Source organism: Vicugna pacos, chromosome 8 (assembly GCF_048564905.1).
Source record: "Vicugna pacos chromosome 8, VicPac4, whole genome shotgun sequence".
NCBI lineage: Eukaryota > Metazoa > Chordata > Mammalia > Artiodactyla > Camelidae > Vicugna > Vicugna pacos.
Genome location: NC_132994.1, coordinates 49,016,619 through 49,029,012, shown reverse-complemented (window position 1 = coordinate 49,029,012; position 12,394 = coordinate 49,016,619). Strand labels below are relative to the sequence as shown.

Here is a 12,394-nt window from a genome sequence, read left to right as displayed (position 1 = left end):
ACTATAAAGAATAAGGAAAATTTATTTTTTGCACACTTATATCTAACAGGTATTTAAGAAAGATGAATAGGCTCCTGGCTTGAGTTAAATATCAAGGATGCTACTAAATCTAAGGTTTGGAGAATTTAAAGGAGAAAGATGCACAGTTAGGTTAAGTCGATTTCTCTTACATTCTAAAGGAAGAATAAAAAGTTTTCCATTTTTATCTTCATCTTATCAATAAGGACAATGAGAAGGAAATCAATTAATTTTATTGTATGGCTATCTGGCATTCTGGAAAAGAATGACAGCAAAAACTGCCACAATTTTAGAAATACCAGTACATGCTTCATTCTAGATGTCTCCAAGTCCTACCAGTACTTGGAGAAAATGGTATTCCTTGGAATGATGCAGGTCAGATAGAAATGTTTTGGATTTGTGTGCTGATTTGCCACTAGCAAAGTCCTCTATTTTTTTTTCTAGTTTTTTCAGTCCTCTAATTCCATTCTCATAGAGACCTTCTGAAGTTAGCAAGCAATTCTCCTCCTCATTTTACAGACGAGGTGATTGAAATCCAAAGAGGTCAAAATGACACTTAAGTTTACAACTATTAAATATCTAAGTTGAAAACAGAAGTCAAAATCCTGACCTGCATCCCAGTTCTCCGACTATTCAATTCCAGTTCCTCCATGGCTGGGGAAACATAAGCCTATTTGCCAAGAGAACTACCATGGAAGTAAATCCTCCTTAAATAAATCTAAACATGCATTTCTGTTGCGATAGCTTCAATTTACTTGTGTTGGCACACAAGATGTGTACCAAGTTGGAAGCCTACTGTGCAAGACAAGTTGAAATCAATTCAAGTGATGTTTTACAAACATGACTCAATCCACTAGTGGATCAGAGATAAATAAAATATAACAAGCTTACCAACTCAGGATTCATGCTTTTGGCTCACCTGAAATGGGCAGGAGTTTCAAATCTGACATGGCTTTTACTTTGTGAGCCACTGTGCCTTATGTAATGTGGGCTGCAGAAAGTGACATCTACTTGGATGAGTTCCTATGACAGGGCCCACAGCCATGCTCTGTGAACACGTCACTCACATATGGGAAAACCTCAGAAGGCTCAAATGAAAACTAATGATTAAGATGGGTAGACACTGAAATTATCTGACATGAATCAGGGGGAAATGCCTTTGGATTAACTAGTCTGAGAAGCAATGCTGACAAAAATAAATAAGCCCGCTAGCCACTTTTTGTCAATGTGGTTGTCATTTAATTTGAAAGCCAGAGGATGAGTCTGTTTGTACTCTTTAAGCATCATGACAATCTCTATTTACTAAATGTGAAAAAACGTAATTAATTCCTAAATATTGCTTCTCATCTTCATGGCATTTTAACCCAGCGTCTAGCAGAATTGACTATGCAAAACAGGTACATTGTTTGGTAGTGGTTTATGAACCTGCAGTTCCCTCCTTCAGGAGATCGTAATGATGATTACACTTAGTTGAAATACTACAAGTGGAAGACAAACTAGGCAGCACAAGCAAATGATGGACGGGAGACATCAGCAATTAAAAAAACCGTCTGGCAGATAAACCAGTTTTGAAGACACTGCTTTGATTATGGGTATGATCCGTTGTTAGTTTTGGTTCATAATTGATCATCTAACAATCTAATTTAGGAAAAGATTGCCATGATAGCTTGTGTTCTTTACTACTGGAGTAGACATGGAGAAAGGAAAGAGCTCATTCAGACAGTTTTAACAGCTGGAGTTAACATTTTGTCATACAAATATGTCACTGTTTTAACAATGGAAAGCAGAGCAGCTAACAATCAGTCTCACGTGGCCACCTTTGGCTCAAGTCACGGAGTGATCTCTTTAAGGAAAAAAATGGAGAACAAAAAGGAACTAACCTTTGAAAGTGTTCTAGGTAATGAACATTTCACATAATTATCCCATGTGATTTTCACAACGACCCTGAAAGGTAGGCACTATTATCTCCACTTTACATTTGAAGAAATCAAGTTTTCACAAGGACCAACCACTTGCCTAAGGTCACATACATAATAAGCAATAGAGCTAATTGAATTCCTAGTCAGGTTGCCTCCAAAGCTCATACTTTCCTTTATATCATGCAGTCATTACCGTATTACAGTGTTTTATAAAAGACTTTTGGTTACTTAAATGAAGGTGCTTATATTTCTTATTACAAACTATAGACTATTAAGTTAGAAACTATTGAATTAATTAATGGAAGAAAATATTTCACAAACCACTTTCTGAACACGGATACCCTGGAATTACATCACTTCAGTTTCCCACTATCTAAGCCATCACGAAGGAAACTTTGTTTTCCAGTATAGCATTTCTCAGTATGGGGATCATTTTTATTGCATGCTCTGGCAAAACTGAAAAAAATAATCAATACTAAAAAAGGATTCAGACAAATCCATTCTGGGTAGGTAAATTTTTAAAGCTTAATAGAAACACTTTTCAGAAAACCAGTGCTCCTTTCTTATCTACTGTTTGAAGACAGTAAACCTTAGGAATCTTCAAAGTCATTCATAGCACATGTATGTTTGCCCCAAGGTAAAGGTGTAAACACTGGGAGATGCAGTTCCTGAGCTTACCTGAAGATGGCACCCATCTCAAGGCTGTTTGTGATTTGTATCAGGACTCTCTTCAAATTTGTAAGCACTGTCATAAACTCTTTTCTACTGACTGGGAAATTTGTGCCATGTATGGTAAATAATTCTTCTTTAAGTAACAATACATTTATATATTCTTCAGATGGTTGCAAATACACTTCATCTTGGGCTGTGCTGATTCTCAAGTCATTTCCCTAAAGGCAAAAGAAAGTAAAAAAGGGTAAAACTCTGAAAAATAAAAAAAAAGGTATAAAGGGGTAAAAAGTATCCGTATTTGGATTCTCCACTTTGTGGATTATCCTCAGTAGGGTTTTAATTTAAGGTTGGCTTCCCCTGTCATTCAGCATATTTCTGGTAATGTATGAAAGGCAGAGAAAGCAATTTAAATAGTAGCTTTAACTAGATGAATTACAAGGTATAAGCTTTTTGGTTACTCATGACTTTGCTTCTCCCATTAACTAAAATAAAAAATACTTGGCAACTCATACAAATACATGATTACAGATACCTCTATTTTACAGAAGTGCACAAAAATTGTATATTTCAAATATGCCATTTTATGGTGAATGTGGGTTGTATAGGAAAATAGGAAAGAAAACTTATAACATTGTATTAAGCTACTGTAGTTTTTTTTTTCTCCCCCAAAGTTGTATTAAGCTACTGTTTTAAAGGACTCTTCTATCTGGGAAAAAAACAAAAAACAAGAAAAAAACCCTGCAGTCTAATGTTCACGATAGGAAAACGCCATCATTATCATTTAGGTTAACCTTTTATCTTAGTTCATTCATATTAATAATATATAATCTCTCAAAATTTTACATTTAGAGAACCTCCTGATATATATCACCCATATCACTTCATCTAATACTGGAAACATTCATTTTCAGGGAAGACTTTTTTTGGTATTGATTCAGATACGTGAAACTTTCAAGATAAAAAACAGAGTCTGGTGCTAAATCAACACGGTTCCCTTTGGAATCACACGGGTGCATAAAATGTGTGCCTTTGAGTATGTGTGAGTTGAGGGAAGGGTGTGTATTATGTGAAAGGGGCAGTATGAGAAAGTGTGAAAGAGAGCCCTTATGATAAATTTAAGCTTCCAACATTTGGGTATTGCCTATGGCCTTCCAAATCCTGAAAGCAGCTTCTCCTGTATCTTTCTTACCTAAACTAACAGTTTTGAAATCAAGATTTAACTGCACCTAAATAAACAAGTTTCCTTTTACATTTACTTTTGCCTAATACAAAAGAAATAAACAATAAAATCTACTTGGAAGGAAGGAGAGATAGAAAAATACATCAGCTATTTGCCTAAACACTTTCAGTAGCCTTATATTCTTGGGAACATGGTAATTAAATTTTAAATTTAAATTCCAAGCCTGCTCTAAAAATCTTCTTTATCATTAAAACCCAATAAATATACTCAGTCTTCTACTTATGTCTCAGAGTGAAACATAAGCCTGCCATAAAAAAATCCCCAAGACATGATATTTTTCTCTAGTAGTATGTAAATTAATGTTAAATCAACCAAGTAAGGAATAACCTCAAATAATGTAAGAGTGTAAAGCAGTTAACATAATACAAATGATGCTCTCCATACGCTACCTCTAAGATAATCATAAGCTGGAGCACATGTTCTGTATCTTCTTCCTCTTCTTCAAGGTTGTAGGATATGGTAAATGTCAACTGTCCTCCAGCTGCTGTAAGCTACAAGAGACGAGATGTGTAATCATTATAGGACAGGAGATGGGCTATTAAATCACATTTTACTTATTGTTTTAAAATCATTTTATTGTTTTAGAGGGCAGGATTTGGAAGAAACAGAAATCATGAGTGTGCCGAGTGAGAATGAGAGATATTTCTTTAGGAGTAACCTTTATACGAACCTTACCCATCAACGGCAAGCCTGACACAAATATGAATTCATGTATTATTTTCTCCAGTATTGTGGGCTTGCTGAAATAGGTTAAGTTCCATGGAACCAAACACAGCCCCTCCTGTTATTTTCCTAGTCTATAGATTGAGCTTTACAATTCCCAAATGGAGAAGAATCTTTGTTAAAATTGGGAGATTTCTACCCATCCCTGAGGGTCACTCACTTCCTACAGATCCAAACGCTTTGAACAAAGACAACACTCCTTTTCACAGGCACTTTACACAGTCTATAAGCTAACCTGGGAAATGTTATTGGTTAAAGGAAAAGAAAACCATAAACTTTTTATTATGATAAAATTCAATCAAAACTCCTAAAGAAGATATACTTTCCCCTATGCAATCAAATATGCTTAGTTTGAATAAATGTTGTTATCACTTTTCATTAAACAAACTTCTTTCCTTCCAGTATGCATGCTGAGCCCCATACAACATATGCTTGAGGTTTACATCTTTCGACATTGACAGTAACCTTGTAGAAAGGAAAAAAAAAAATAGGAAAGCAAGATCATTTACAGGACAGGAATCAACACTGGAGCTTGAGTGACAGATTCAATGCAAATGCTGCAGTGCTTTTTAAAAAATTCCACCCCAGCATTGTAAACAGACATTCATAAAACAAAGCTGATGATTTGTATTCTGACATTTCCTCCATGCTGACAAGCAAAGACCCAGCTTCGCAGCCGTTGGCTCTCTGTGGCCTCTCACAGAGGACCCTGACCACAAAGCAATTCCTGGTGATGCTCTGGATGGAGGAGGAGGGACCCGGATTCCTCTCAGGGTTGTTCCATAGGGAATGGAACATCGCTTGCCATGGCTGATTAAACAGGGTTTTTAAATTGCAGCTACTCAACATCTTCTAAGAGCTCATTACATGAGCTCTATGAGGAACTCAAATTCAGAAAACTTTTATTCCCCTGCTCCACTGAGAAATAGCCCTACTCTAATGTCTTTTCACATATAAAATAATAAATATCTGCCTGGACTATAGCACTTGGCATTATTGTGAGTAATGAGGGGTGAATCTATATAAAAGGTTTTTGGTTCTATTAAGATAAGTTTCCAAAATTTCACATGGCATGCTTGTTCAAAATCAGCCAGACATTTTCTCAATGAGAGGAGTCTGGAAATGCAGCAGAAAAGAATGCTTCATATATTTCAAAGAGGACTGAACTCTTCAGAATTTTCTAAATTAATAAAAAACATTTATTTAGTAGGAGGTAGGGATTGAATTTGGGAAGGACATTGGGACAGATCTCTAACACTGCAAATTTTGGGGCTTCCAAATATATTTTGATTATTTAAAATTTGGATTACATGTTATTATTTTCCTGGAATATGTTTCCCTAAAATAAAAAAGGAAAAATATCAATTTAAATTAATTCTTACTTTCTTAGATTAATTTAAGAAACTTAGAATTAAAGGTGATTCCCATTTTGCCAATAAAAAGAGCCACAGTGTGTGTAATTTTGAATAACCAAGTTTTTAAGACTTAAGATGTAATAGAAAAATGTTTAATTTGTTACAATATTTGATTTGTCAGTGTATTTTCCATACCAATTTATAATAGTTATAAAGTCATATAGTATGTAAAATAATATAATATGGGAGAGTAATGAGGGTGGAAATGAGGGAAAAAAGAAACAAATAACTCCATGGAAAAAGAGGCTTTATGTAGGTCAATGGTAATAAATAAAACATGAACTAAGGAGTAGAATTAATTCAGCCTATTCTCCTGAGAGTTTATAATAATAATAGTAATAGTTATGAAAAATTGCTTTCTTATTCACATTTCATAAAACAAATTGTTCAAAACTATTTTATGCATCTCTAATATCCATGCTTTGGCATCCTTAGAATAAGCTTTTGAATCATTTTTCATGAATGTATCCATTTTACTTCCACCTAAGTTGTGAAAACAATTTTAAATAGATGCATAATACTGTTACCAGATGTTTTTTCCCCCAAGCCACAAGTATCCATTTCCATATTAAAATCATTGTATTTTTCATTCACCCTAAGTATATATTTACGATCATCTCTATACATCCACTTAGTCAAGTACTCATTTAAGTAAATTTTAAAAAGAAAGATGGCTTAAGATACCATCCTTCAATTTAGAGGCTGTACCTCCTAGGAATAATTACTTATTCTCTATTAAGCTTCTTTGTCTCTATTTTTCCTTCAACTCCATAATATAATCTCTTCATAAGCAATAAAACCAAGCATTTCCTGGTGTTGTTTCCAGCTAATGTGTCTTCCCCAAAGAGTACATACAATCGTATGAGAGTTTTTGTAATGAGTCAATTATAAGACAACACCTCCTTTTCTGAGAAACATTGTTTATTGGGGGGAAGGCTCTGAGAATATTCAGAGTATAAATTGTCCTTTCCTATATATAGTTTTGGATGAAGAATTCTGTCTCTTTTCCATCTGTCTACTGCTGTATATTCCAAATGCATCTTTACTTGGCTCTTCCACATCCCTGCTTCCCCACTCTCCTATAATTCCTTCAGTAACCCAATCTTCATTCTCTCCATCAGATCAAATGTGCACAGGGCTGTGAGTCATCAATTGACTTTATTGTCTCCTCTAGCTATTATCTATGGTTATTTATTATTTTCACTATCAGACTCTGAGATATGCGGTATTACACTCATTTTCTTTATTTCTACCCATCCACCTCTCTTATTTTATCTACTTGCAGCCTGTCTTCCACTCTTGGTACTCCACTAACAGTGCTTCTTGAAAGGTCATTTATCAACTTTAACTAGCAATCACTAATGGGCTTTTGTTCAGTTTTATTCTTAATCTCTATGTGACATGTAATAGTTCTTAAGTCTACTACTGTATTAAACTTTTCTGATACTTATTCCTCTGGAATATGACAGAGTCATACCTATGTCTCCTTTGTAGATACATTTTTGTTTTATTCTATACTCAGTGTATGGATGTCTCCAAGACTCTTACTCTTTGTTGGTTATCCTTTCTTATTGTCTTTCCATTCCTCTCTCATGAATTGAACTCTGTTCATACCTGGTTCCTTGATCTGTATCTTCCAAACTATCCTGTGTCCCTGTATTAATTTGCTCATGGTGCCATAACAAAGGATCAGTGATTGGGGCCTTAAACAACAGAAATCTGAGGTCAAGGTGCCAACAGGGTTGGTTTCTTCTTGGCTTGTAGATGGTCATCTCACATGGTCTTCCTTCTGTGTTTGTCTGTGTCCTAATATTTCCTCTTCTTACATGGACAACAGTCATAGTGGATTAGGGACCACATAAACTACCCCATTTTAACTTAATTAATTGATTGGACTATAAAGTACTTTTTCTGATTACAGTCACATTCTGAAGTTATGGGGGTTAGCACTTTGACATATGAATTTGGGGGGATGATTCAGCCTATGATAGTCCTGTACTGAATGACAACAACATATCAAACACTCGATACAACCAAAGCTAATCTTATTATCTGGTTCTTCCCAGGAAACAATTATTTTCCCCACTTTCATGATTGGGTCAAGCCAATTGCTTTGCTTTTCTATTTTAAATTGGAAACCACAGGTACCACATAATAATGTTTTCGCTTTATTAGTTATATCAGATTAGTGCCTCAATCCTATTCTCTTGAAATGCTTCTTGTCTAACTTTCCATTCCCACTGCTACATCACACTCACTAGGTCTTCATCTAGCATCTGAGTTCAATTCTCTGACTTCAGTCTTCCTGTTAGGGAAAATTTTATAAACAATTACCTCTGTCACTGGGCTTCCCTAATGAAGAAGCTCCAGTGGCCTTGGGATCTGCAATACTCAAGTTTCTGTGCAGTTTCAACACTTTCTAGGATCTATCTAGCCCCCTATTCACCAGCTCTGTGCAGAGGCGCCCCAGGGCATTGCAGTAAACTCACAAAGGCACTGTGGGATGCCGTAAATGTTTGAAGGAAATACAGCAATACTATATATCTGTTGGATGTCATGCAACTAGCTTGAGGTAATTCACAATTTTAACATTAGATAATGCTATACTCTTTTAAAAGATGTTCTCAAAATTTTGAGCTATGTTTTTGTTTACTTGCACTTCCAGCCATGTCATATCTTTGTTAAGCAAAGTTTCCATTGAATGCTGTGATAAAAACTAAGTATTGTACAAAACTCAATGTGAAATAGAAAATAAAGTTAGCAGTGCCTGATCTGATTCTAGATTTTGAGAACTTGAGTATCATCCAGCAAGGAAAAAACCTCTTAGTACGATTGTGATCATTTATGAAGAAAAGAAGTTAGTATATTGCCGAAATTTATGTTATTTTAAAATAATTACTAAGTTGTTAAAATATAAATATTTATTAAGTTATTTAGCCCTAACTGCTGTGGCATATTTCTAGGAGGCATTGTGAAAAAAATAGAGACACACTAAGAGCATCACAAATTGAAAAAGTTTTGGAACGCCCAATCTAACCTCTTTTTATATCTATCCATTCTGCTACTTAGATTTGTTTAAAGTAATTTTCCTGCTGAAATTCTTTCCTACAGTTCTCTGATCATTTAAACGTGACTTTGATTTCTTTGCCTGGCTGATGTTCGACTGGTCAGAAGACTAAGGGAAAAATAGTTCTTTCAGTAATATTCTTAAATTCTACTGAGGAGTTAGTGGCAACCACAACATATGAGAGGGCTAAAGGATTCTAGAACAGGCAGAACTCTATATAAACCAACTCATCCAATAACATCAAAGAATTCTAACAATACATCACACGGCCTTCATAATTTATACGTATTGTGCATAACTTTAACTTTCCACAATTTTTGACTTTGTGGATTCAACTTATTAATTTTATATGTGTGATTTTCAAATTAGTCCACTCTGGGGACAACATTGATTTCTGCAATTTTAACAGAGTATGGCATGTACAGCCAATAGAACATTTTGTTTTCTCCTGATAGGAACCAAGCTGTCATCATTCTGTTGGTTGAGAAATATGCTTTTCCTCAGGTAGAGATAAGTGCAATTCCAGTTTGCTTTAGGGCAATTCTTACATCTACTGGATGGATTACACTATATTTACCAGAGATGAAAGTTGCATCCCTTTTTTATACAAAGAGAGAATGAATTTAATGAGAATATTTCATTCCATAATAGTCCCGAAAGACCTAGCCTTTTACCTTTTCCCTTATCTTAAGCAAAATTCTCTTTGGGGAGATTCAGATATCAGATTGCAAAAGCACTTCAAGGCAACAGAGCAGCACCCACCATCCCTTCCTGGAGATGGTTCGGTGCTAAGCCCCTCACACTCCTGATCCTCACGTTCACCCCATTAAGAAAAGAGCAACGCATGTAGCTGTTTCCCATGAGTACCTGTTTTAATTCTACCTTCAGGGAAAAGAAACAGCTTGTTTGCAAGTAACATTATAGTTACTATGCAATATACAACCTAATGTCACACATAATAATGTAGTGTGCATGCAGCATGTTGCGTTAAAGATTTAATGAGGCAGGAAAGTTTTCTCTCGTGAGTGGAAGAGGCTAAAGGTAATTTATAAAACTAAGCTTTACAAAAGTATTTTGTATTAGGCTATGTGTGTTCTAGCCTCTCTCTTTTTTCCCCCCTGATGCAAGAAATATGAGTTGAGAGGTGAAGGATGGGTAATCTATGAAGGACAATGTATCTGCAAGGAAATTCTCTTCAGAAAAATAAGCCTATAATATTTGGTTCTCTGATGTCAGAACATCATCACTCTTACTCCACGAAATGGGGTATAAAACCCAATATTTGCTTTTCTTACCAGAGCAAGTATTTCAGGAGGTATATGCAAAAATCAAATGAGGAAGAGGTTTTGTAATATGAGCAGGATAAATGAAACATATCTGTCAATTTCAACTTAGTATCACAAAGAGGGTAAGTGATTCATTTTTTTAGATTCCAAAATCCCAGAGACTTAAACTCTGAAAAGGCATCCCTCTCATATAAGTGTTTATTAATGCATCTATTCATGGAGCTCTCTTTCAAAATAGAAAAAGTATTCCACTTCAGGTTTTATTATGCTTTTCCAAACATTTATAACATTGAGATATGAGCAGATTTCTCTCTTTTCAAAGCTTGATAACTGTTAGACTAGAACAGATATAAGGGGATGTTAAATTAGAGAACAGGCAGAATTTACATGGGCAGTCTTAAAGGGACATCATCTTTACCCATAGAAAATGGGCTATGAGTTGTGGGTGTCAAACAGAGACAATCTATTCTAGAAATGTTGCTTTGGAAGGCAAGAGGCTGCTTTATGTAATCCAGAAGATAGAAGAAAATCTTGAGGAACTTCACTTTATGCCTGCCTGCCTTATTCCTCCCGTCTTCTTTTCTTCCTATCTGCTTGCTTTTCCTGCCTTTTTTTCTTCCTTTTAGACACTCCATCTCCCCGCTTCTCCTTGCTCTCCTGCTCCTCCTCCTCTTTATTCTCTTGATTTTTTTCTTTTTAGACTGGGCTACTTCCAAACTGATAAAATAATGTTGCATTTCTTTGTATTTGGTACCATCTCAAGTTCATAAATATCCAAAGTAGGGATGGAAATCATGAATGTGACAGGGCCAAGGACAGAGTTCTGTGGCCACCCACCAGAGAGACTCATTCCCTCAACATAACACTCACTAACTGACGATTCAGTGTCCTTGCAGTCCAGTCCTCCAACTGCAGGTGGAACTACTCAAACTTATTTATTCTCCCCAACTTTCACCCTGCTCTTCCAAATTCTAACAACCTACCTCCTAGCCAATATTTATATACAATGTTTCTTATTAATAATGTTGAGGCATTTATTACTGGATTTTGAGAGGCAGAAGGAAAACAAAATAATTATGAGAGATACAGCCAGAGGAATTGAGACGTCAACATCAGTTTCCCATATGAATTTTTGTTAAATTAATTGTTTATTCATTTGAATAATGCCAACCTATCTTCAACATAAGCTTTCTGTCTCCTGTGTAACACAGTAAGGCCCACTTATACTTTCCTTATACTCAGTTATGATTCATAGCAAATGGAACTAAAGGGTTTGACCAAGTAAGAATGTTTTTGGTTGCCACTGAAAACCAGACAACTAGTGGTTCTCATATAACAAGAAGTCCAGAGGTAGAGAGATCAATTTTTTTTAAAGTACAATGAAAGGGTTAATTGTGGTTTGTTTTATTTTGTTTTTCCTGTTTTCATATATTTTCTACAAACACCTAGATCCATGTGGGGTACTTTAAAAAAACACCTCACGGATAGATTTACTAAACATTACACAGAGGATGATGAAGTGCTTAGAAATACAACATCCCATACATTTTGCATTCTCTCAAAGTTCTCTGACTTAGAGAACTACGTGCTACTTTGTGACATGCACTGACCAAGTCCTGAGTTGAAACAGAAGTCTGAACAGATGTGAGTAAATGGTAGCAGCCAAATTCTCCCAACTGCTTTTTGTTATCAAGCTGAGACTCAAAAATAAGATCTCTGCAACAGCTGTTTGTCTTCTGTTTACTTATTATGTTTGGATGGAAGGTTCCATTAGTACTCTTACTGTGGGTTAGATTAATTTATGAGTAAATATTCAGTACAAAAAAATACATGTAATACATAATTAAACATTGATCTAATCAAATAAATCACAAATTATGGTTTTACATATACATAAGTTTCTTACTGACTGGGGCTTAATTTTCTTTTAAGTTCTCTGCCAAGAAAACAGAAAACTGCATGCTCATGATATACAACACTGATGCTGATTAAAGTAACAGGATGCATTTTAATCCAAGTTCCATTAAGTTAAAGAGAAACAGACTTAACTATTT

The 12,394-nt window shown here is 35.2% G+C and overlaps 1 protein-coding gene across 1 annotated transcript in view; it reads right to left on the bottom strand.

Annotated features, from left to right (window-relative positions):
- LAMA2 (laminin subunit alpha 2) overlaps positions 1 to 12,394 on the bottom strand; it is a 518,385-nt gene that overhangs the window by 241,330 nt on the left and 264,661 nt on the right. Inside the window, exons 13-14 of the mRNA XM_072965855.1 lie at positions 4,239 to 4,340; positions 2,616 to 2,827 (exon numbers count right to left, since the gene is read on the bottom strand). Coding sequence (XP_072821956.1) covers positions 2,616 to 2,827; positions 4,239 to 4,340 — 314 coding nt within the window. The remainder of the gene's footprint in view (positions 1 to 2,615; positions 2,828 to 4,238; positions 4,341 to 12,394) is intronic.